The following is a 27,125-nucleotide window of genomic DNA, read 5'->3' as shown; positions in this document are numbered from 1 at the left end:
GTAAGGACCTGAACCAGGGCACTGGCCTTCAGGACCAAAAGGAGGGAATGGATTAACGATGAAGAAGCTGAATCTGCTAGACTTGGCAGCTAATAGGAGATGGAAGTGAGGAGAAGAGAGGAGTTGGAGAAGACTCGGGTTTTGAAGTTGGTTGAATAAATAATAGTAACTGGTGGGGAATACTGAGGGCAGCGATCTGGGGAGAGATGTGATAGTTCGGATAGATTAGATCCTGAGATAGGTGTCAGAATCCACTCTATACCAGCAGTCTTTTCCATTTTGATTCTTCACGGAGCTATCTCCATGACCTCTTTGAGCTCTGTGAGTAACATCACACCATGGCAAACTCCAAGAGGGGTATTAAGGACACAGCTGCAGAATCGCTGCCAAGTTTGCAGAATTCCCTTCCTGTCTTAGGTGACAGCTGGGTTTCCGCTTTTCAATGGCACTATAGTCCCAAGTACAGTAGGACCATAAATATGCTTCAGCTTTGCTGAGAAAGCCTCCATTTGTCTGCATGATCCTAAGTTTCTCCAGCCCTGAGGATTTCTTCATTTATATACAATTTATTTAATCTGTTTACCATCTTTAGAGTTTTGATGGTGTAGTTTTTGTCTTGCAGTTAGTAATAATTTAATTCTTGTACTGCCATCTGAAATAGGCCCAGTGCCCTTGATTTGCAGTGACCCCAGGGTGAAGCCTCTTAGCCTGTGGATTTCTCATGTTGCTGCTTCACCCTTGACACCCTTGATCTGTGTTTATAGAGGCCTTGCAGAAGTTATTCCTGTCCCAGGAATTTCATTAGAAGTTGTGGGATTGATCTGTGACATAATTTACATTGGTATTAACAGTGGAAGTCAGTTGGCTAGTGGCTAATTCATTACTTAGCTCACTCATAGCTTGAATAGTCAAAATACTGTCTCATAGCCTTTTGTGAAAATAATCAGAATATCAAAGTATATTCTATGTTTTCTGAGTCCTACTTCTTTAAATATGTGTCTGTAAAAATGACACATTTCTTTAGCTTATGTGACCATAGAACACTTAAAAGTTATGATGTAGCAGTAGAAAACCAAGAAGTGGCCACGAAATAGAGTAGTGCTCAGATTGAAGCTCAGAGTGAAATAATAGTCTCCTAGATAGATTAATTGTAAGAAATGGTCAACATTTGATTCACTTTTTAAAACTTTGTAACAGAATGATATAAACTTGGAGATTCAACTGTTTTATTACTAATAAAATAACACATTCATATTTTAAAATATAAGACAAGATCAACACCTTAGACCAGTGAGTCTCAATTAGATCACAAATACCAGTGATGTTCAGTCACACATCATCTCCTCCTTCATCAGCCCATCATTCACGCAACTTTCTCGAATATGGCAGAGCATTTCATAATAATAAAATATTAACACATAATAATCAGAGCAACTGTATAAATGTGTTGGCATTGTCCTCATACATAAAAACTAGGTATCATCCAGTATCTAGATTGGATTGTGTATTAGTCAGTGTTCTTCAGAGAAACAGAGCCAGTGGGATAAATAGAGATAAATAAGAAGTGATGTACTCTAGGAATTAGCCACTTGGATATGGAGGCCTAGAAGTTCCACAGTCTGCCTGCCATCTGCACGCTGGAGAATCAGGAAAGTTGATGGTGTAATTCAGAGTCTGAAGGCCTAAGAATGAGGGGGGCCAAGAGTGTAACTCTGGTCTGTGTCTGAGGCCAAAAGCTTTAGAACCAGGAGCTCTGATGGACAGCAGGAGGGCAAGAGAAGATGGATATCTTAGAGAGCAAATTTGTCCTTCCTCTGCCTTTTTTGTTCTATTCAGGTACTCAAGGGATTGGCTGATGCCCACTGGCATTGATGAAGATCTTCTTTACTCATTCTACTGATTCAAATGTTCATCTCTTCTGGAGACATCCTCACAGGCACACCTGGAAGTAATGTTTTATCAGCTATTTGGGTATCCCTTAGCCTAGTCAAGTTGACACATAAAATTAACCATCACAGATTGCCTGAACCCCTGGTTCCACGTCTTATGGAAGCCTTAAGACTCCGCAAGATTTCCTATGTCAGAGGATTTCTATTGTCTACACAGCCCTCTTTTTCCTAAGTCAACTGGAATGCAAAACCTGGGCTCTTCTCCTGTTTCCATGGGACAGCCTCTCCATGGATACTCTGATTGCTAGGGAGAAAACTTGGAGGATCTTAGGGAAGGGTCACATTGTCACTCATGTGGCCTTCACCGTGGAGCCGCTACTCCTCCCACTCGCACTTCATTCCTTCCTTTTCAGTCCTTTTCCAGGTAAATAAATCTTCACCATCTCTCATCCTGCAGGTCTCACTTGCTGCTCAAGTGAATTTCTGGTGAATAAAATTATTTCCAAAATGAATTTCAGAGGAAAGAGATAACAATAGCAACTGTTCTAATTTTGATAAATTCTTTAGTTTTGATAAATTATTAAATTTGATAATTTTGTCATGGTGTAATTGTGCCCCAGGGAACACAGTTTGGGAACTGCTATATCTTTGTTCAATGTTCTAATAATCTCTAGGTATTCCACTTTGTGGAAGAAAACCAGTGCATATAATTTGGCAAGTCTACTGTATTATTTCCTTTTTGTTTCCTGTTATTTTTATTTTTATACCATTTCAAGCTTAAAGAAAAGTTGCAAGACCAGCATCAGAAACTTGTGTATACGCTTTACCCAGATTCTCCAATCGTTTATATTTTGCCCCATTTGCTTTATTCTTTTCCTATATATAATACATATAAGTAATATATGCAGATTATTTTTTTCTGAACCATTTGGAGACATTTTTACTAAATATTTCAGTGTATAGTTTATAACAAGAATATTCTCTTACACAACTGTGATACATTTATCAAAATCTGGAAATTTTATGATACTGTACTATTATCAAACATTCCGTAGTCAAATTTGGTCAGTTGTTCCATGAATGTCCTTTATAGTTATTCTTTTCACTCTGATCAAGGCTGTAATTCAGGATTACATATTGCACATACTTGTCCTATCTCTTTGGTCTCCATTAAATCTGGAATAGTTTCTCAGTGTTTCTTTATCTTTCTTTACATGTAGTTTGGAAGAATACAGGCCAGTTATCTTGTAGAATGTTTTTCTTGAATTGATTCAAGTCAGGCAGTTTTGGCAGGAATACGACAGATGTTGATCTTGAGACCTAGTTTGGTTTTACAAACAGCAATCAATTCTTTACTTCTCCTACACCAGCTGGGGTGTCCTACAATCCAGCTCAATTCTGACACTAGCTCCTGGAGTTCATGCAGACCCCACAGGTTAAGGACTCAGTCCCACAGTGCCGTCCCCACTTCAGATACCAGCCCTAAATAGGATACCCAGGCTAGCCACACTTATGTCTGGCTGACTACAAATTCCGGGGTTCCCTGCTCCGGTTTAATAATGTCCTAAAATGACTCAGAACTCAGGAAAACACTAAAGCACTATTTAAAATTAGAGTTTTATTATAGAGGATGCAATTCAGAAATAGCCAAATAGAAGAGGTGCATAGGGCAAGGAGCAAGGCAGGCGGGGGACACAAAACTTCCATGACCTCTCGGCGGGGGCCGGGGAAGGGAGAGGTGCACCACCACCCCAGCACACAGTTATCTCCACCAACCCAAAAGTTCCCTCAGATCTGATGGCACGGTTGATTAAATCATGGCCACTGGTGATTGGACTCAAGCTTCAGCCCCCTCTCTCCTATCCAGAAGTCAGTGGTGGGGCTGAAAGTTCTAATCCTCTAATCACTTGGCAGCCAGCCCCCATCCTGAAGCTATTTGAGACCATCCCCCCCCGCCCCCCCACACCCCCGTGGGTCTTCTCATTAGCATGAACTCAGGTATGGTTGTAAGGGGTTTGTTATGAATATAAAAAGAATCTCCTATCACTCAGGAAATTCCAAGGGTTTGAGGAGCTCTATGCTAGACCAGTATATTTTTTATTATACCACAGACCTTCTTAGCATATGTTACCAGGTAGCATATGATGTTACTCTACCCCAGTATTAATGATGTTAAATTTGATAACTTGGTTAAAGCGGTATCCACTAGGTTTTTTCACTAAAAAGTTATAATTTTCCCATTGTAATTAAGTATCTTAAGAGGAGATATTTTGATATTGTGTAGATATTCTATTCCTCATCAGTACCTTTACCAGTTTTGTCATCCACTGATTTTCCAACTTCATAATACCTTATATATATATTAGTCGCATTCCAATGTAAAGAAGAGCTTTGCCTTCTTTATTCATTCATTATTTATTTATTTCTATCATTATGGACATTTTTATTTTGTTTAATGAGTTATGCTCTGTTACTATCTTTATTTATTCAAATTCTCAGATTATATCAGATTTACCGGCTCCTATGTCTTTTTGATATGTCCCCATCACTCTTGGCATTTTCTTGCTTTCTAGGGGAGCTGAAAGTTTTAACTGCTTAACAAGATGTTCCAGACTCATCTTTTACTTTCCCTGCCCTAGCCCTATGATCATTCTTTTTCCCAAGGAGCCCTGGTTCCTTTCAGTGGAGGGGATGGTATTGAGAAACCAGGATCTAGGCAGTAGGTGTGCTCACTGCTACTAGTTTATCAGCAGACAGAGCTAGAAAAAAATATATACACAGACACTTATATTTTATTTATTCCTATATGTAACTACTCACTATAAGATAAACAATGAATTCTTACCTCCAACTTCAATCTAACACCTCAAGGTATATTTTTTCTTCCTCTTTTCTTAATATATATAATATAATATTATATATATTATATATGTAATATATATATATGTTCTTTCTAGATTATTTTCTCTTATAGGTTATTAGAAAATATTGAATATAGTTCCCTGTGCTACACAGCAGGTCCTTGTTGATTATCTGTTTTATATATAGTAATGTGTATATGTTAATCCCAAACTCCTAATTTATTACCCTCCCCTTTCCATAAGTTTGTTTTCTATGTCTGAGGGACTGTTTCTGTCTTGTAAATAAGTTCATTTATGTCTTTTTTTTTTCTTTTTTAGATTCCACACATAAGTGATATCATATAATATTTGTCTTTCTATGTCTGGCTTACTTCACGTAGTGTGGTAATCTGTAGGTCCATCCATGTTGCTGCAAATGACATTATTTCATTCTTTTTTATGGCTGAGTAATATTCCATAACACACACACACACACACACACACACACACACACACACACACACACACACACACATAACAAATCTCTGACAAAAGAGGCAAGAATGTACAATGGATAAAAGACAGCCTCTTCAATAAGTGGTGCTGGGAAAACTGAACAGCTACATGTAAAAGAATGAAATTAGAACATTTTCTAAGACCATACACAAAAATAAACTCAAAATAGATTAAAGACCTAAATGTAAGACCAGATACTATAAAACTCCTAGAGGAAAACATAGGCAGTACACTCATTGACATAAATCATAGCAATATCTTTGTGGATTCATTTCCTTATTCTTCATATATTTGTGCATGTGCTTAAGCCATGTTCCAAGCTCTTTTACTCCTTCTGTAGAATCTCTTATCTTTCTCTTCAAGCTGAAGAACTCTCATTAACATTTCTTTAGTACTGGTCTGGTGGTGACGAATTCTCTGATTTTGTTTATCTGAAAATGGCTTTATTTTGCCTGTAATCTTGAAAGATATTTTCACTGTCTAGACGATTCTCAGTTAATAGTAGTTTTCTTTTAACACTTAAAAAGTTCTCCCACATTTTTCTGGTTTTCACTTTTCTTATGAGAAGTCTGCTCGGCTTCATTTTTCACCTTATATGTTTCATAATATATATCATTTTCACACTGTGTATATATTTAAGGTTTTCACTAACTTTGGGAAATTTTTGGTCATGTGTTTAAATATTTTTTCTGCTCCATTCTCTTCTCTTTGGACTCCAGTTGTATATATGTTAGACTATTTGATGTTGTCCCACAGAACACTGAGGCTCTGTTAACTTTTTACAGGTTTTTTTTTTTTTTGTCCTCTCAGTCCTTTGGATTGGATACTTTCTGTCATCTGTCTTCAGGTTCATTGACGCTTCCATTGTTTCCAATCTGCTGTTAAATCCATCAGTGAACTCTTGGTTTTAGACTTTGTACTTTTCAGTTCTAGAATTTACATTTGGCTTTTTAAAAATACTTTTTCTTTCTGCAGAGATTTCCATCTGTTCATTATTACCATATTTTCTCTTCAGTCCTTAAATACATTTATAATAGCTGCTTTGAGGTCCCTGTTTGTTAATTCCAACATCTGAATCATCTTGGGGTCATTTTCTATTGACTGCTTTTTTTCTTCACTGTGGGTTTCAATTTCCTGTTTCTTCACATGCGTTGTGATTTTCTTTATTGTATGCTGGACATTGCAAATGTTTTGTTGCAGGGCATTTGGATTATATCAACTTCCTTTAAAACAGAGCTGACCTTTGTTCTTGTAGACAGTGGAGTTACTGGAAGATCCTTTAGGTCCTGTCAGGTTTGGTGTTATTATTTGTTAGGATGGATCTACTTTAGTTTTAAATTTAGTCTTAGGGAATGCTGCTCAGGTCCTTACCCCCCAAGGAGTGGCCTTTCTGTGTCTCAGCTGAATGCCTGAGGTGCCTAGTGAGGTATCTCCTCTGGTGGGTAGAACGCCAGTGTCTTCAAACATTTTTAGAATTGGTTATCACCATTCACTTTTAGCCTTCAACAGGTAATCTTTGCTAGGTCTCTTAGAGTCTTGCCAAATACATGTCTGTGAAGTGACTAGCCACTCACTCTTCTGCCACTCCTGCTTTACACCCCTAACCCCACCCAAAGCACAGCCTCTCTTATCAGGTACTTTGCCTTGCACATACCAGCCACTTTAGAAGCCCTGAATTCAGTTCTATTTGGAACTGTTACTCTGCCTGCCCCCAGGATACCACCTGCCTGCCCCCAGGAGGAATCGGATTATTGCAAGGCCATCATGTGTATTCCCTTCTTCACTGTGTGTAGTTTAGTTATCGCATGTATTTGGTCTAATCTTGTATTTTTCAGCAGGAGGGCAAGTCTGGTACTAGTTGTTTTAGTATGGGAGATGGATATCTAAGCTTTGTGGTTTTTTTTACACTGTCATGTTCTCATAAACAGTGAAAGAAATAATCACAATAATAATGAAATAATAGTGCTCCGTTTTTCTTTCAATGTTTACTTGGACCTAGAGGGGTTAGAAGTTCTCTATGTGTTTATAGCCCCTGCACTGGGTACATTATTAAAGGAAAAATTCTTTGAGATGCCAAAATTCACTTAAAGTGATTTTGAAGTATACATTACTCCTACCTCCTTCAATGAAGAATGAAATCCAGGGCTGCTGTTTATTTTAAACTTCCAGTATGCACAAAAAAATTCTATGAAAGTGCTACTAATTTCAGACTCTTGCTTTGATTAGATAGTTGGGTTTAATCCTCTTTTTTATAAATTGGTCTTGTAATTCAGATATTCGTTAACAAAATAATTGCTGAGGATACATTTCTATTCGTATTTTGATTATTAGCTTGTAGAATAATTCACTATATAAATTCATAATTTTTATCTTCTTTTAATTTGTCCGTGTCAGTATCCTGCCTGCTTTCTTTAGATACCTTGAAATATAGTATGCTATTTAAGAACTGTTTTTTGGAAACATTGAGCCAAGGTTTTCTCTGTCTTTCAGTATAACTTTGAGCATGTTTGCAGAAAAACTAAAAATGCAGTCGTGTATATTTATAATATAAAATATTTGTATTGATTTTCTACCATTTTATAACTCTTCTTTTGAAATTGCCTTTAATGCCATGTTTGGTCCTCCCATGGGGAAAATCGGCCTCATTTCTGACCCGAGTTGATGGAATCGTTTACTTCATTCACAGCTTTGGCTTTGCATGACTTTAGACTAATTAAAAAAAAAAAAAAAAAGGAAATGACCTTCAAAGATGAGGATTTTTCCAGTGTGACTATTCCATATTTTCTGAAGGGAATTCCAAAAGCAGAGTTTTTAGAACAATAATGCTATTATTAGGTTGAGCATGTAAGTTCCCAAGGCTATTGCTTTGAAGGGAACAATATTCATTCAGATGTTTATGTTCTGGTATGTTTGCTTCCGTTCTAATTGTATCTTATGTACTGGTCTGTGTCCATTTCCTTGAGTATATTTTTCCTCCTACCTATAAGGTTTGCTTTAAACTATAGTAAGCTAAAAGTGATCATGTTGGATAACTGTGATATCATTTGTTAATGAATTCCTTCATTTGTTTAACAGATGTTTTTGAGTTCCTGTGCTAATCTTGGGAATACAGTGTGGTGAACCAAAAAAAGCCCCTCATAGAATTTACAGCCTACCTTTGATCTTCTCAATCTGGTTTAATGGAAGATAGCCTGTATCTTTCTTTCTTTAACCCACAGTTAGAACTTTTACACCTTTCAGCAGTCCTTTGTGATTATTGGATGTGGGAAGATGTACTTTGTAAAAGGGGAAAGAGATTCAAAAGACTGAGGAATTGTTTGTAGTCTGATGAAGGCCATGCAGTTTTATTATATACAAAAAGAAAGATAAGATTTTAATTCTTAGGAAACAACTGAGATAGAAATACAGAATACTGAGGAAATATATATATACAGTCATTACAAGGGAAGTCAAGTCAGTATTGAAAAGGTCATTTTGGAGGTGGTGGGTTTTATAGGAAAAGTTTCAGACCAAAGATGCTTTTCTTTTTCAGAAGAATCAGTGCGATGGGAATAGGCAAATTGTATTACAGAGGAGGAGAGTTGCCACTTTTTCCTGAGTTTAAGTGAGGCTATCTAAATTGGTTAATATTTTGCATTTCCTTTATTTCTTAACATTTGTTTACATCTGTATTTTTTTCATAAATACTAGCTGCTAAAAAACCCTTAAATTTATCTTTGTCAAAGATGATATGTACTTGTATGCTTTGATGCCTTTTACAATAATAAAATTGTCATTCAGAGCAACAAGGTGAGTCGACAATTAGATTTCTCTAATCCTATAAATCAGAAAAATCAAATCAGTCTTTGAACAGGTCAGTCACTAAATTGAATTTCTTCTTCCTTACTAGGATCCTCGGTTCAATGCAGAAGTTGACCAAATTACAGGCTACAAGACACAAAGTATTCTTTGTATGCCAATTAAGAATCATAGGGAAGAGGTAAGCCAATTTTCCATTTTATTCTAAAAGGTCATTTAGAAACATTTTTCTTTTTGAAAACAATTTTTCACTTTGCACACTTACAAAATAATGCTGTAGTGACAAGTTAACTATAAAGTGCTTAAATGTTCTGCTTGATGTTTTTTATTTAGACTTTAGTAATAGGGTTGACTCCTGATACTTTACTTTGACTTAGAAATAAATTTTAGACATGTCATTTCTTTTTATTTAATAAATTTATGTATTTATTTATTTATGGCTGTGTTGGGTCTTAATTGCTGTACATGGGGTTTCTCTAGTTGCGTTGAATGGGGGCTACTCTTTGTTGCGGTGCACGGGCTTCTCAATGAGGTAGCTTCTCTTGTGGAGCACGGGCTCTAGGCTCGTGGGCTTCAGTAGTTGTGGCACACGGGCTCAGTAGTTGTGGCTCATGGGCTCTAGAGCGCAGGCTCAGTAGTTGTGACACATGGGGGCTTAGTTGCTCCACGGCGTGTGGGATCTTCCTGGACCAGGGTTCAAACCCATGTCCCCTGCGTTGGCAGGCAGATTCTTAACCACTGCGCCACCAGGGAAGTCCCTAGACATGTCATTTCTTTACCCCTCTTTCCTGAGGACCTTACTGAATCCTAAGATGTATAATTGTGGTTGTAATCAATTTATTTCATGTTATATTTTACACCTCTGAATAACGCTTATTTCATAAATGGTTATCCAATGGCAGTGGTAATCAGCTGATTTTTTTGTTTGGGTTCAAAATGAGGTTTTGAAAAAATAGAAATTGTATATAACACCAAGCAAAATTTATTGTGAAATTGTAACAAGCAAATGAAAATAGGTTGGTTTATATTTCACCTAACTAGTAGGTTTGGATTCTGTAAGCACTGAATTCTCTCTTCATTTTACATTTATTTGAGAAAAAAAATAGTTAATCATCATTTAAACTGAATGCTTCAATTGAGTGTCCTCAGCCCTGTCTACACATTACAATCAACTGTGAGACTCTAAAATATTACCAATTAAATTAGAATCTCTAAGGGCAGGGTCTAGATACGGATACATTTTTAAAGATCCCCCAATAATTCTAAAGTGTAACCAGGACTGAAAATCATTTTCCTAAGTGAAAACAAATAGGTTGAAAGAGCCCATATTTGTGGTTCTTAACCTTGGCTGCACATTAAAATCACCTGGGGAGCATTTTGAACTTCTAATGCCCAGGTTTCACCTTAAATCAGAATCTCTGGTGTTGGGACCTAGGCATCAGTATTTCTTAAAGCTCCCAGGTGGTTATCATGTGCTGCTAAGGTTGAGAACCACTGCCAGGGATACAAGAAACACTTTGCTGGTTCTACTTGATTTATATTCAGATTCTGACATCTTTCCTCTCCGTCCTCCATCCAGTCCTTGACCAAGTCCCATTGATTTTTTTTTTTTTTTCTGTTACTGTTTCTCATTTTGATCTCTTTCTTTTCATTCCTGCTGCCTGTACCATAATTCAGATCTTGAAGTAATGCCTGAACTTTTAAAATATTCTTGTGAGGGGTTTCTGTACTTTAGGTCAATTTCCCTTTAATCCACCCTGCATATGCCCTTGGGAATTTTCCTAAAACACGGTTTTCTAAATCAGTGCTTCTAAAACAATAATGTGCAATGAATCTTAAAATGCAGATTCTGAATTCAGTAGGTCTAGGTGAGACCTGAGTGAGATTCTTTTCTAACAAGCAACAAGTTGATGCTGATGCACTGGGTCTACAGATATTTTGATGAACAGGATCCTAAATCAGTCACTTATCAGTAGTCTAAGATAAGTTCTCAGTGCCTTAGAGTTGCTACATGGTTTTTTAAGAGGGTAGTTACAGCCACAGTTACTAAAAATTCCTGCAGCTACAACATGCATATGAGATTCAATAATTAATTAGCTAATTAATTGTGAATGAATAAATAAAATTGAAAAGCCCATGCATGGACCAGTGGTGTTCTTAAGCAGACTGCTAGATAAAGCAAATAAAAAGCATGTCTTATGCAATATTGGGGACATAGTTATACTAAAAAATTATTTGTTGTTCATCTAAAATTAAATTTGACTGGATATCCTATATTTTATCTAGCTGCCCTAGTTATAAACCAAGGATTATGATTGTGTGCACTTAAAAAGATGATGTTCAGCTTTTAATTTGTAAGTATGTTTTAAAACCATGGCCTGAGAAACAGCTTTGTACTGGGTGAGAGATTCAGCTTGAATCATGCTCTGGTTAAATATCTCTTTTTAAATAGCATGAACAATGGGGATTGGGGGAACCCATGAGAATGTGCAGCAAAATCAACAGGGTGAAGTAGGTGAGACTGCCCTTCTGTAAGAGAGCATCCTCTGGATACACGCATTTCTGTCTTTATGACTACCAGTGAGGATGATTTAAACTAAAACAACAATAACAAAAATCCCCACTGTATTGAGGTATAAATTACGTACCATAAAATTCACCCATTTTAAGTGTATAATTTGATGAGTTTTTGACAAATGCATGTACAGTTATATAACCACCACTATAATCAAGATACAGAACATTTCTGTCCCCTCAGATATTTCCCATGTAGTTGACCTCCTCCTCCCTCAACCCCCAGCCCCTAAGAATCACTGATCTGTTTTCTGTCACTGTTGTTTTGCCTTTTCTAGAGTGTCATATAAATCATATAAGTGGAGTCATACAGTATGTAGTCTTGTGTGTCTGGCTTCTTTCACTTAGCATAATGCTTGTGAGATTCATCCATGTTATTGCGTGTCAGTAGTGTGTTCCTTTTTATTGCTGAGTGATCATTCCTTGGTATGGATCTGCCACAATTTGATAATCCATTCATCTGTCGATAGACATTTGAGTTGTTTCCAGTTTTTGTCTGTTAGAAGAAAAGCCACTGTTTGCATACAGGTCTTTTTGTGGACGTGTTTTCACTTCTCCTTGGTAAATATATAGGAGGGGAATTTCCAGGTCAAATGGTGGGTGTATGTTTAATTTTATAAGAAACTTCCAAGCTCCTCTCCAAAGTGGCTGTACCATATTGCTTTTTTACCAGCAATGTATGAGAGTTGCAGTTGCTTCACATCCGAGGCAACGCATGGTATGGTCAATTTTTTAAAAATCTTAGCCATTAAATTTGATTGCATGAATGAATAACCCCACTCTCAGTCGGGGGTCGTCTGCTCATTAACAGACCTGATTAAAGTGGGTTCAGCTGCAGGTCCCCAGATTGTGATTGTCCAGAGCTCTCCTTAAGATTTCTCCTGGGCTCCTCAGCATCCTCAGGGCGGTCTTCCTCCCTGCTCCTTCATCCTCTCCTACTGTCTGTTTCACCCTATGATACCTTGATATGAAGGCTGAGCTCTTCACTGCTTTCCACAAAAGTTTTTTCACATGAAGCATTTCATGAGATAAACAACCTTCCGTAACTTCACTGGAGTCTTAGTAACTTTACTGATGGGAAGGTTTCCAAACAGCTTTTTAAACATCTTGCTGACCCTCCCTATTCTCTGTCCTCTCCCCCTTGTTCCCTCTCCTCCCACGCTCACCCTGCCTGGTTTGAAATTATTTCCTGTGAGAATTATTTCTTCAGAAAAAAAGGAATGAAGAGAAACAGTCAGAAAAACAGGCATACTCTCAGCATGGCTGTTGAAGTATAAAAAGTACTTTGGCTGACCGAGAACCAAGGCCCCTAAGAAGATGCCATATACGACTTCCAGAATTATCCTTAAATTTATAGCTATATAAACAAACTCAGGGCAATGTTTGCTGTTGTGTACACGTAATAGAAAGTACTCTTTCTCCCACGAAGCCTTTGAAATCAAAATGGAGAGTCACAGTAAGGCTTTGGGGAGTAATTGTTAAGATTGCTTGCTCTGGGCTTGAATCCCTCACCACTTACATGATGAGTAACCAGGAGGGAGCTGGTTAATCCCTTTGATCCTCAGTTTCCTCATCTGCAAAATGAGGGTTATGAGAGGACCTGCCTCACAGGGTTGTTGTAAAGGTTAAATATGTTCGCGCATGCAAAGGGCTTCCCATACTTTCTGGCACACTGGGAGTGATCAATAAATGTCAGCTGTTATTTTTTAAAGGAGACATAGAACTAACTGAACTCTTATGAGAAACAAGGAATGATAAAGTTGTATGCAGAGGTCATCAGCCACATAATAACCAAACAGCTGGGATCAAATGACAAGCAGCTCGGTCCCTGACTTAACTGGTCTGTTACCCTGTAACAAACTTTAAGCGTAAAAGAAAAGTACTTTTCATTGTTTTTCCTCATAATATGAATGAGGCAAAGTAAATTTGGTTTCTTCTCTTTGTATTAGTCCAATTGTATTGAGTAAGCCAACACTGATTCCAACTAGTTACCAAGGAACCTAAGAAGAAATGTCATTACTGACTGTTTATAAAACAGTCCTTGGTACCTTTTAGTGACCCCAGTTACTTAAGGTACCAACTCTGGAGAGCTGCCTGAAGGGAGCAGTTGAATATTGAACACTAAAGTCTGAACTACAACATAGTCCAGAAAATTCAGGAAGATTTTTAAGGTTCAGTAAAATGTATAATCACTTCATCCACCTCTAGTGAAGTATCTCAACTAATTAAAATTTTTCAGGAGTTCTTTTCATTAGTGTTATAAGCATAATAGTGCAATGCTTTTTTAGACGTCAGGATCATAGATATTCCTAAAACTTCTGTGACAGATTTTTTTTTTAAAATGACAGAGGATAAGTTTTTGCAATTTTCCCCTCTCCGTACTCCCTTCTAAGACAATGGCGTTAACTGGCAAAGTGTGTGGGGTGGGGGGGGAGTGGGGACTGAAGAAGCTAGAGGAAGCTGAAATAATTTATTTTGGAAAGGTCAGAGAGCTACTGGCTAGAGAAGATGAATGAAGACAAAAAGTAAAGGGGTCTGGGGAGAGAAGAGAGCCAGCCCAGGCTCTATAACAGAATGGCTTGAGGGACGACAGAGTAGGACTTTGGAAATAACTGCCTATCCTGTGGAAACCATTCTAAGGACTTGACATATATTAATTCATTTAATCTTCATAACAACCATAGGAGGTAGTCATTATTTTATTCCCACTTAACAGATGATGAAACTGAGACACGGGACATTTAGGGAACTTGGCCAAAGTCACATAACTAAAAACTGGCAAAGCTGAGATTTAAATCTAGGCAAGAGGGTTTCTTAAAATTCTGCCGTGAATGATGACTACACTCTCCTTTCTTCCCCCTCAGTGTTTTCTTGAGCCGCTGCAGTAAACATTTAGGTTACTATTGATTTGGGGGTGGGAGGTGCACTGATGTGAGATGTGGCTCCGTGTAGAAGCAGGGCTTGAAGGTGGAGACAAGGAGACCTGGCTATATTCTGATGGCTCTTCAAAGTTCAGTGTTGCAACCACCCTGCAGAAGGACTCTTTAAAATGAGAGAGAGTGGTGGCGGGGAGAAAGAAGGGCAGGGAGCAGGGGCGGGGGAGAGAAAGAGGGGTCAGAGTCACATCCTCTATAATGTCTTAAGAGGAGTCCATCCAGTAAACAAGAAGAAATCTTTACCAGGGATGAAAGGGTTACAGGAGCATGTTTGATGTTAATCTGGGCCAGTGTGCTCTGTGATATGCACGGGAAGCATCATGAAAAAAATGTGCAGCAAGTGTGTGAATTTTTAGAGCTGCTGTTAAATTTCTTTCAGGCTTAACACTGGATTTTTCAGACCTGGGCACTTGGATCAGTTTTTTTATTTTTGTCACATGCATTAGTTATTTCCATAATCAGATGGTTCTTTTATGTTTAGTAAAGAAGTGCAGGGAAACTCAACTCTTTCTCTCTAAGCTCAGATGACCTATTTCTGAAATACTGCCCTCTCTTGAAGTATTGCTTGTTATGACATGGTGGAGATGAGTGCTTTTTTTTTTTTTTTTAATTTATAGGGGCTGCACCAATGAGGTAGAAGCCAGGACATTGTGAAATAGTGCAAATTCTGTGAAAATTTCGTATTGATCTGAGGTAGAGATTATATCCAATAATGTCAGGCTAGGCTGATACCTGTTTTCTCTTGATTGAATGTCAACTCCAGTTATTAAGTAAAAATCTAATTTGGAATCAGAGCTCTTATCCTCCTTCTCTGTTTTTATCATTTTGATTTTATTTTATCATATTTGATGATATAATTCTTTGATGCAAATATAGCAGTTGTAATAAAAGAATTATAAGTTTTTTTTACAGTGTAATAAAGGAGCATTTTTATCTAACCAATTGTTTATATCTTCTTTTAAAAGAACAGTGAAAAACTTCAAAAAATATCAGCGAATTTTATGAGATTTTTATGAAATAAATATAATGCTTTGATGAATCAAAGAGATTTAATGCCTGACAAAAATCATAAAGTAAAGCATTAATGGAAGCAAATGTGTAATTCCAACTTATATAAAAGTAAATATTTTCTAGAATTTAAGCTACATAACATTTTTAAAATTTTTATTTATTTATTTTTTTTAAGCTACATAATTTTATCTGCTCATCCCCCGCCTAAGTTAAAAATATTCTCATCCCCCCCCCCCACAAATTATCTTGTTTTGAAAGTAATTGTTGAATCACTGCACTGCAATATGTAGAGTCCTGGTCTAGGCAGTGAGGATATTAGAAAAATGAAGCACGGAAGATACTTAGAAACTCTTTTTTCAATTTCAATAAGAGGGAGATCTTATATACCAAAAAGCAAATATCAATACAAGGTAACAAAACGAATGTTAAATGAGTTAAATATTCAGCACCCAAGTTCAAAGGAAAGTCTGTGAATTTCAAGAACTGGAGGAATCACAGGAAGAATGAAAGCTGTGGTTTCATACAGCAGATCCCTGCTGTGTTTATCCCACAGGCTTAAGAGAGGAAGCTTGAACATGCTTTCTGTGAGAGGGCGGAGACAGGGTAGATGCTTGCTTATGATATTCTGCTCTCAATACTGACTAGGGCTTTTCTTAAACTTGTCATGTAAGCTTGGAACAGATGAAGAACATTACAGCTTTATACATAATCCTACAATTGCAAGTCAGACTGGATGAAAATACAGCTATAAGAATAAGCAGAGTTTAATTGCAGACTGTCAGCTGATCTAGATCTATTTTAGTCTTAAAGAATTGGCTAGTTACGCGTTTTTTGAAAACTTATAAATTGTCCATTGCATTTATTCCCCTGTGATATTTTCTCATAGCTTTGTTTTAGCAACAAAACTAAAATACTCCGAAAAGTTTCCGTCGGTTCTGGACTTGATATGGTGATGGTGAAGATCTTTTCTTTTTCTTTTTCCACATTACCCTTTAAATAATAAACAAGTGTATTTTACAAAGAAGACGGTAACCGCTTTCCTAAGGGAAAAAACATTTCTCAAGAGCATCAGATGAAAAACATAATGTGAGTAGGTTCAATCCCTGAGGTTACACTACTGATCCAGGAGAAGAAGAAAGAGTGGATAAAAGCTTGAGGCTGAAGATTAAGTTAATGGTAGGCTATATTTACCCAAATCTCATTTTGAATGCTCAGAAAATTTGGTTCAGACTGAATGCTCTGATTTATTCAATATGGGGTTTATCTTCATTGGCAGTTTTAGAATAACCATTCCAGCACTTGTTGGAATGCATTGCATTTTTAATTTGATAGGGCATTTGTAAGTTTAATTTTGAGAATTTTTATATAGATCCTGAATTATGACTAGTAGAGGTCTGGAACCAGTTGCAGATAAGCATAAACGATTTCTTTGTATAATATCTGACCCAGAACCACATAATTAGACCTGGGGATGGATTTTGATTATTAAATAATTTTCATGCATTCTTAAAGAGTTAAGGTGGTTGTCAGTGAAATTGCTGCACGCTCTCTCTCTCTCTCTCTCTCTCTCTCTCTCTCTATCTCTCTCTCTCTCTCTCTATATATATATGCAAACATCTATATTCATCTAAGAGCCAAGATTATATAGGTAAAGTGCTTTATAAACTATGTACTCTGTATTCCTTCTTATTAAATCCTCATCTAAAAGTTCCTACTTGTTTCTCATCTACCATAGAGTGGAAATTAATATTCTAGGCAGAATTTAAATAAAAGTATAAATGTTATCTTCTAAAATTTTTGAATCATAATTTTCTTTTTTTTTTTTTGGTGTCACTTGGTAGCAGTGATAAAATGAAAATGACCTGGATTTAGAATTCCAGATCCATTTGATTATTACAGATTATTTGATGATCATAAGTATATTAGTGATCTTTTGCAGCATAACAGATTACCCTAAGCTTAGTGATTCTGAACAACAGCCTTCATTATCTCAGTTTCCGTGGTTCAGAAATGCCAGAGCGGCCCAGCTGGCTGGGTGCTTCTGGCCCAGGTTCCCTGCCTGTGGCCGCACTCAGGAGGCAGCAGGGGGCGCCTGACTCACGCTCGAGCGTTCACTTCTCAGAGGGCTCACTCGCGTGGCTTTTGGCAGGAGGCCTCAGTTCCCGGCCAAGCGGGTCTCTCCACAAGTCACTCCGTGTACTCAGCACGTGGCAGAGTGAGCAAGCAGGAAGCGGCACTGCCTTGTATGACCAAGTCCCCAGACCAGTTCACCTTCGCCTCACGATAACCATTCATCAGAAGCCAGGCATCAGGTCCAGCCCGAACCCGGGGAGGGCAGTTAGGCTCCACCTCTTGAAGAGAAGAGTATCAGAGAATGTGTGGAGATGTTGTGAAACCACCAAAAATACTATGCGCATTTTGAGGCTTTAGTCTCTTTCCTTAAAAAACTGTTCATATGATAAATGAGGAACTGTGCTTGTTAATTAAAATAATATCTTAAACAAGGGCCTACTGTATAGCACAGGAAACTATATTCAGTATCTTCTAATAACCTATAATGGAAAGAATCTGAAAAAGAATAGTGTGTGTGTATGTGTGTGTGTGTGTATAAACTGAGTCACTTTGCTGTACACCTGAAACTTTATAAATCAGCCATACTTCAATTAAAAAAATCTTAAAAATTAGTACTTCTCAACCTTTCATATACTAAAAATAATATGAACTACCAGAGGTAACACAGACTAGGTTTAAATAAGGTGGCAAGTTGGGGTATGTGCTCTGCCAGATTGGCTTGAATCAAAGGGAAAAGAGGAAGTAGAATTGAAAGAGGAGGGCTGAGGAGAAGAAGAGGAAGATGCTTGCTGTTTGAGCTGCAGCAAACCATCGAGGTATTAAAAGTCTTCTAAAATGTTATGTCGCAAATGCAGGTCTTCATGAGATCAATGTTTGTGTGTAGCTTAGGTACTTTGCTTCTTTTTTTTTTTTTTCGGTATGCGGGCCTCTCACTGTTGTGGCCTCTCCCTTTGCGGAGCACAGGCTCCGGACGTGCAGACTCAGCAGCCATGGCTCACGGGCCCAGCCGCTCCGCGGTATGTGAGATCTTCCCGGACCGGGGCACGAACCCGTGTCCCCTGCATCGGCAGGCGGACTCTCAACCACTGCGCCACCAGGGAAGCCCGGTACTTTGCTTCTTAATGCCCATGGAAAATGCTCACTGGTGCATCCTTATTATTTCTCTGCACCATTGTTTTCTGCCTCTCTCATGGATCAAGATTGGAGGGGACGTGTCTAGTAAATACCTTAGCATTGGAGGCGAGGCTGTGCAGCCAAGCTGAGGCAAGATCATGAAGCGTCCTCAAGCTGCCATGCGAAGGAGGTGCTGGTTTTTTGTTTTTTGGGTTTTTTTAAGCCAAGAAACATTTGCTGTCATTTAAAGATCTGTGTGGCCATAGCGTTAAGGGTGAAGAGTTTTCTTTGTTTAATCTCTAACCAGAGCCACATAATTTGATACTTGATAGGTTTTGATTTCCATATTTGTTCATACACGGAGAAAGCCCTGGGTCTGGAAGCAGGGAAGTTGGTAAGGAGACTTTTGCATAATCCAGACTAGGAGTGGATTTGTTACACTTCTGTTTAGGTGGTTGAGGGATTGATTTGATGGAGGGTTAAGTAGAAGGAAGAATCTAGAATACTTTCTAGTGGGGAGAATTGTGATATTCCCTAAAATAAAACATGCAACGGAGAGAATTGGTTTGTGGGGATCAAAACCATTAGCTCTTTTGTGGGGGGTGTTATTTTACTGTCTGTTCCTTTCTCCTCTCTCCTCAAGTCTCGGTGTTGCATCACCATCTCCACTTTCATCCGGTGGTCTTCCAGTGAAAAATAAAGCAGTTACGGGAATAACTCCACAAGAGAACTTCCCCATTCTCTTTCCCCCTGCTCTTGCGCCTGAGTTTACACCCTCTGGTTTCCCTTTTACATTAACCATTTGTGAAATAGCCAAAGTCAGTCTCGCACTTGTGCACCAGATCACATCCCATCTCATGTGCTCCAAGACACGGCTCAGCAGCTCTCCCCTCTGTGACCAGAGTCACCAAAATTCCCCTCTCTACCAAACTGGTTTATCAGCATACAGACACGCTGTTATTTCTCCCATCTTAAAAACAAAAGCAAACGCTCATTGGACTGCATATCTCCTTTCAGAGATCACCATTTCTCTGATTACCATCAGAGCTAAACTCTTTGAAAGAGTTGTCCACGTTTGCCATTTCCATTTCCTCCCACCCTCCGGAGCATAATCCACCCAAGCCTTCACCCTCACCGCTCTGTGGAAACCACTCTTGGCAGGGTCGCGTGGCGTCCATAGGGCAGGAGCTTATGATCATTTCTCAGTACTCACTTTACCTGGCAGGGCGGCAGCATGTGGCCTTGTTGATCACTCATTCCTCCAGGACAGATTGTCTTCACTTGCTCTCCAGGACCTCAGACTCCCCAGTTTTTTCCTTCCATCTCTCTGACTGCCTCTCTGTCTCCTTAACTGGGGCCCACTCATCACAACACTGCTAAATGGCTCAGCCCTGGACCTTCACTCACTGCTTATGTGATCTTATTTACTCTCATAGTTTTAAGTACCATTTGTGTGCCAACCGAACTTACATTGCAACTGTATTGTTTCTTCAATTTAAACTCATATATTCAACTGCTTACTTGACTACCTATATGTGTCTAGTGGGCATCGTGAACTTAATATGTCTAAAACATCACTGCTAATCTTCCTTCCCACTAAACCTGCTCTATACTCATCCCCACCACACTTAACTTCTCTGTCATCCCAGCTATTCAGGCTAAATTCCTTCTTTTTCTCCCCCAGTAGATATCCAGCTGATCAGGAAACACTCTTGACTTTCCCTTCAATCACTGCTCTCCACCTGTACTTCTACCACACTGGAGCTTCAGTGTGGAGCCATCAGTATGGAGCACCTGAATTATTATAGTAGCCTCCCTAACTAGTGTCCCTGCTTCAAGCCTTTAACGCCCTTCAGTCTATTCTCAACACAAATTTTAGAAAACATGCTAGATCTCATCCCTCCCCTGCTCAGAACCCTGCAGTGGATTTCCACTTCACTCTCTAAGAAAGGTCCCCCATGACCTGGCTCCCGAAGCCCCTCTGATATTACCTATTGTCTCCCCCTGCTAATCCTCTCTAGCACACTGTTGTTGTTTTCTCTGCACCCCAGGGCCTTTGCACTTGCTGTTTCCTTGTCTGAAGTTCCATTGCCTAGTTCTCCACATGGCTCAGTCTGTCACCTCCTTCAGGTTTTTACTCAAATGACATCTCAGGAAGACTTTCTTCGGCCGTCCTTATTGACTATCTACCATTATGTCTATCCCTGCTGTTTTCTTCATGACACTTAAGCACTTAATCACCATATTAACTTACGGGTTGATTTCTGTTTCCCCTCCCTAGACTGTAGGCTCCCATGAGAGCAAGGTGAAACAAGAATGCTTCACAGAGGAGGTGACATTTAAACTGCATCTGTGGTATGCAATAATGCTAGCTGACCTGAGAACTTCTTTTTCAAAAATGTTTCTCTGCCATCTTGAAGCATGCAAACCAAAGTAGATTGACAAATTAAGGGATTTCAGGTAGAAATTTAATCAAGGCTATGTGGTAAATAGTAGTAGGACTAGGATCTTCCTGCCAACCCTTAGAGATCAGTAATAACTATTCTGTATTGATGTTATCCTCCCCATTTTAGATGAAGAAATATGGACTTCATCAAGTTAAGGAAACTTCCTGATATTCCATCTCTATTAAGTAGCAGAGCTGGAATTGATACCCATGTCATCTTATTCTAAGGCTGCATTTTTCTCACTGTGAAATAATTACCTTCTTTCATCTTTATTCATGATTGTACCTGAAAAGCTACCAGCCAACTCCTTACTGTTTTAGTTTTTGAAAATGCAAATTATGGACTGGAATAATAGAATGATAAAATCTAGAGTTGCCAACAATGATTCCAAATTAATTGCTTGTATATTATCTGGCATAGCTGTGTGGAGGAGGGCATGTCTTTTTGTGCTGGTAACACCTACAAGCTAGGAGTTTTGCTAGTGAGACTGGTGTCTGTCTGCATCTGAGCTTTCATATGTGATTATCTTTTCAGGCTCATCTTCCATTTGGAGGAAAAAGCACTTAGAGGTAAAATATTATAAGTTATATTCTCTATACGAAGGATTTGTTGAGTGTAAAAAAATTATAAACACACATTTTTCCCCTGGATCTCTTAAGTTAAATGTTAGGAATATCTAGCTTCTATGATGTGAATATCTAACTGGCTAGGATGCAGTTAGATGGTCCAGTAGAGGCAAGAACACTGATCTGAACATTTAGTTCAACTCCCACTGAGATGGCATTCCTTTGATACCAACTTTAATTTGCAAGTGAGATTCAGCCTATTCAGTGTTTTGATGCATGAAACTTGCTTTTTGCCACTTTTGCTTGTGTTATTTCTCCTCTGTTTGTATTAGGCCCACATTTATGAGCACACCCCTTTACCCTGTAATTATCAGGAAGCTTTACTAGCACAGCACCTGGCCAGGGTATAGAGGCATGGACCTGTTGTAAGTGCAGGCAGTACTGGAACAAACTCAATCCTGGGTTAACAGAGTCCAAATCCAACAACACTGTCCAGGGTGTGCTTTGCAGGCCAGCATCTGGCGGAACGCAGGATACCACCCTGAAAATAAATCATAGTTATTAAATAGATCCAAGGCTCTGAAGTCATTTTTGGCAATGTCATGTGTAGTGGTGGGCATAACAGTGATAGAGTTATTCTGATACAAAGTGCAATTTGTACAATATATATTGAGGACACATTTTTTTAAATTGTTATTTTGGACTTATTCCCGAATAGGCAGAGAGATAGAGTTTGAAAGAAAGAGTTCCGACTCTAGCAAAACAACTGTCTTGAGTGCTGGTTTAAGATCAGTGATTCCTTGAGCAACTTTCTTCACTAATCTGTGCTTAAGGTGACTTGTCTGTGAAGCTTCAACATGAGGTACAGACACACAGTGGGGGGTTTGACAGTGGTCATAGTGAGACAAGAAACGTGACAGTGTCCACCACAGAGCTCGTCACCTAGTGGAGGTTCAGAAAATGGCTGTTCCCTCCCTTTGGAGTGTTGCAAGGCCAGACAAACGGAGGAATGGAAAGTTAAATAAAAATGGTAAACACTGAGCGTACCCTGCCATAGGAAAGACAGCAGGCTCCTTTCTGCTATGTACCCTTTGTGTCTCTGCAGTTTTTAAAGGGCATAGAAGGAGACTCTGCTCACAATGGTTATGTGCTGCTCTCAGGCCTGAATCTCTGTATCCCAATGGACAGAAAGATCTGATTAGAAGGCAGCAGGTCCCTGTGGTTCTAAGACCTTTACACCTCATTGCTTAAAAGCTGGTGTGGCAGAGAGTTTGGTATTTGGCAAGGAAGAGGAAATTGTGTGTGTGTGTGTGTGCGCGCGCGCGCGCGCACGTGCAAAGGGATAAGAATAAACGCTAGGATTGAGAATTATTCCCAGCTTCCCCTTGTCTGGAAGGAATGCAGTCTCAGGTTGGCACCTCTCCCACTCGACATTCCCAGGGCAGGACAGCTACTGACCCCCAGCGGTGGATTTGTCCTGGCGCCATCTGGGGAGCATCCATCCTGTCTGATAGCACAGAGCAGATGGTCAGGACCTCAGCACGCTCCAGGACAGCTGAGAGCTCAGCACGTGGACCACCACTTTCAAATGTCATCAGCAATTACAAATTTACTTTTAAGACTTTCAAATACTTTTTGAAAAACAAGGTAAAGTTTACATACAGTGAAATATGCAGATCTTCATGTACAGTTTGATGAGTTTGACAAATGTTTATTCATCTGTATAACACCCCAGTCAAGACAGAGAACACTTTCATCACCTCTGTCAATGCCCACAACCCATGGGCAACACAGTTCTGATTTTTATCATCATAGACTAATTCTGCTTTTTCTTGAATAATCTGCTTATTTTTGAAACTGCATTATTACCTGTTTTCCCCTGAAACATAGGATTCTTTATGTTACGTAAGTAGTTCTTGGCTATAAAAATGTGTCTTTAAGGTTTATAATCGAAGTCAAAGAAAGCAGAACTTTTAGCAGCCACTTTGGATTTGTCTTTGTTTCCTTCTTTCTTTTTTTTTTTAAATTTATTTTATTTATTTATTTTTGGCTGAGTTGGGTCTTCATCGCTGCTCATGGGCTTTCTCTAGTTGCAGTGAGCGGGGGCTACTCTTCGTTGCAGTGTGTGGGGTCTAGGCGCGCGGACTTCAGTAGTTGTGGCACGCAGGCTCAGTAATTGTGGCTCGCGGGCTCTAGAGCACAGGCTCAGTAGTTGTGGCACACAGGCTTAGTTGCTCCGCTACATGTGGGATCTTCCTGGACCAGGGCTCGAACCTGTGTCCCCTGCATTGGCAGGCGGCCGGGAAGCGCTGTCTTTGTTTCTTAAAGTTATAGTTTTGAAATTGTTCCATTCCCTTTGATGAAAGCATGCCTTAAAAAGATAAGCGTATGGGGCTTCCCTGGTGGCGCAGTGGTTGAGAGTCTGCCTGCCGATGCAGGGGACACGGGTTCGTGCCCCGGTCCGGGAAGATCCCACATGCCGCGGAGCGGCTGGGCCCGTGAGCCATGGCCGCTGAGCCTGCGCGTCCGGAGCCTGTGCTCCGCAACAGGAGAGGCCACAACAGTGAGAGGCCCGCGTACCACGAAAAAAAAAAAGATAAGCGTATGTATGGGGTCTGAAGACAGTCTTGGATGTACTGGGAAACCAGAGGTCATCATGATTCCTCTAGTTTAAACAATAGTGCTTATGAACCTGTATTTTATATACATAGTGCTGGTTTCACTTTCCCCTGCGGGGGAGTAGCAGGAAAAACACAAGCTTTGGGATCAGACCTGGAGAGCATCTGGGTCTGTACATTCTTGCACTACCTATTTAACTTTTCTGAACATCAGCTGCCCTTGTGATAAAATGGGAATAATAATATCTACCTGAAAGGGTTGTGACAAAGGTTAGATGGATTAACAGACAAAGTGCCTGTTACATAACAGGCCCTCCCTTTTCCTTTTTTTAAGTGGCAAACTTTTTGACATTATAAGTTTTTTTTTCTTTCTTTTTTATTTTTTCTTTTTGGCTGTGAATAGGTTTATTAATTAACTATTTTAGGGCCACTGGCCATCAGTCATGTATTTCTGATGCCAGTCATCTTCAGAGCATTGCTCTTTATATCTTTCAACTTCCTAGAAGCTTCCCTTCACCTTGGCTCCCTCTTCCTGGCCACCCAGGCTGTGAGAATAAACTAAAATCATCCACTTCTATACGCGTTCCTGTCTTGTCTTCCAATCCTGGAAGATCGATAAACATACTCCTGAGAGAAATAGGTGTAGCGGTGCCTGTACATACAGAGGGATAAAATGAGTCCCAACCGAGTAAAGTCAGTCTTACCATTTAAAGAAATATCAAACCTTGATTCTCAAACTCATTAACGAAAGCCAGACAACCCAAACAACAAAAAGGTCAAAATTGGCAAAGGTACACATAGGCAACACAGAAGAAGAAAACCAATGTAGCCAATAATAACTAAAAAGCAATAATAATTAAAAAGCTCTCTAGTAATCAGGAAAATGCAAATTAAAGCAATAATGAGATACATTTTTATACCCAACAGATAGACAGAGGTTAAAAATTTAGCCTCATAATACTAGGGGTTGGTTAGGATGTGAGGTTAGCAGGAACCCTTATACATTGCTGATAAATATAAATTTCTGTAATCCTTTGAAGATTTCATCAAAGAAACTCTCGCACATGTGCACAAGGAGACCTATACAGAGACGTTCAATGTGGATTATTTGTAATAGCAAAAAATTGCAAACAACCCAAACATTTGGGGATCAAATGAGCAAAATTTGGCATGGAATACAATGAGACTGGGAAGGAAAAAGTCCAGTTTGTTGTTATCTTAATTGAACTTAAAAAAAAGAGGAAACATTAACAAATATTAATGCTTAGTAGTTCTATATCAATGGCTCTCAAAGTGTTTTTTCTCCATACACCAGCAGCCTTTGGCATCACCTGAGAACTTTTAGTAAAACAAGTTCTCAGGCGCCAACCCAGATCTCTGACTCTGAAACTCTGGAGGTGGAATCCAGCAAGCTGTGTTTTAACAAGCCCCATTTTACCACTGTTCTAGATGACAAAGACATGGATACTTACTGTACTTTTAAAATTAAAAATTAAAACTAGCAATCTCAAGCTTTTCTCTCCCACTCTCCCAAAGCCGTTTTAGGCTATAAGTTTCAACTCCATAAGTAAAGGCTTATTAAGAGTATGTATTTCTTACTCACACACAAAGTTTTTGTATGTGGACAGATCTCTTAATAGCAAGCAAAGAGCAGAGAAAAAAATGGGCAAAAAATTTTTTTAACATCTTTACTGGAGTATAATTGCTTTACAGTGTAGTGTTAGTTTCTGGTGTATAACAAAGTGAATCAGTTATATGTATACATATATCCCCATATCCCCTCCCTCTTGCGTCTCCCTCCCACCCTCCCTATCCCACCCCTCTAGGTGGTGACAAAGCACCGAGCTGATCTCCCTGTGCTATGCAGTTGTTTCCCACTAGCTATCTATTTTACATTTCGTAGTGTGTATATGTCAGTGCTACTCTCTCACTTTGTCCCTGCTTACCCTTCCCCCTCCCCGTGTCCTCAAGTCCATTCTCTACGTCTGTGTCTTTATTCCTGTCCTGCCCCTACGTTCATCAGAACCTTTTTTTTTTTTTTAGATTCCATATATATGTGTTAGCATATGGTATTTGTTTTTCTCTTTCTGACTTACTTCACTCTGTATTACAGACTCTAGGTCCATCCACCTCACTACAAATAACTCAATTTTGTTACTTTTTATGTCAAAATAATATTCCGTTGTATATATGTGCCACATCTTCTTTATCCATTCATCTGTCGATGGACACTTAGGTTGCTTCCATGTCCTGGCTATTGTAAATAGTGCTTCAGTGAACATTGTGATACATGACTCTTTTTGAATTATGGGTTTCTCAGGGTATATGCCCAATAGTGAGATTGCTGGGTTGTATGGTAGTTGTATTTTTAGTTTTTAAAGCAACTTCCATACTGTTCTCCATAGTGGCTGTATCAATTTACATTCCCACCAACAGTGCAAGAGTGTTCTCTTTTCTCCACACCCTCTCCAGCATTTATTGTTTGTAGATTTTTTGATGATGGCCATTCTGACCGGTATAAAGTGATACCTCAGAGTAGTTTTGATTTGCATTTCTCTAATGATTAGTGATGTTGAGCATCCTTTCATGTGTTTGTTGGCAATCTGTATATCTTCTTTAGAGAAATGTCTATTTAGGTCTTCTGCCCATTTTTGGATTGGGTTGTTTGTTTTTGTGATATTGAGCTGCATGTGCTGTTTGTATATTTTGGAGATTAATCCTTTGACAGTTGCTTCATTTGCAAA

At 38.9% G+C, this 27,125-nt stretch overlaps 1 protein-coding gene across 1 annotated transcript in view; it reads left to right on the top strand.

Annotated features, from left to right (window-relative positions):
* The window catches only part of PDE5A (phosphodiesterase 5A), a 137,798-nt gene that overhangs the window by 19,811 nt on the left and 90,862 nt on the right, over window positions 1-27,125 (top strand). The window contains exon 3 of the mRNA XM_029234643.1: window positions 9,135-9,224. Within this exon, the coding sequence (XP_029090476.1) occupies window positions 9,135-9,224 (90 nt within the window). The remainder of the gene's footprint in view (window positions 1-9,134; window positions 9,225-27,125) is intronic.

Source organism: Monodon monoceros, unplaced genomic scaffold (genome assembly GCF_005190385.1).
Source record: "Monodon monoceros isolate NGI ecotype Baffin Bay Population unplaced genomic scaffold, NGI_Narwhal_1 Super_Scaffold_20, whole genome shotgun sequence".
In the NCBI taxonomy this organism is placed as follows: domain Eukaryota; kingdom Metazoa; phylum Chordata; class Mammalia; order Artiodactyla; family Monodontidae; genus Monodon; species Monodon monoceros.
Note: the sequence above shows the minus strand (reverse complement) of the source record. Positions and strands in the feature narration are given on the sequence as shown.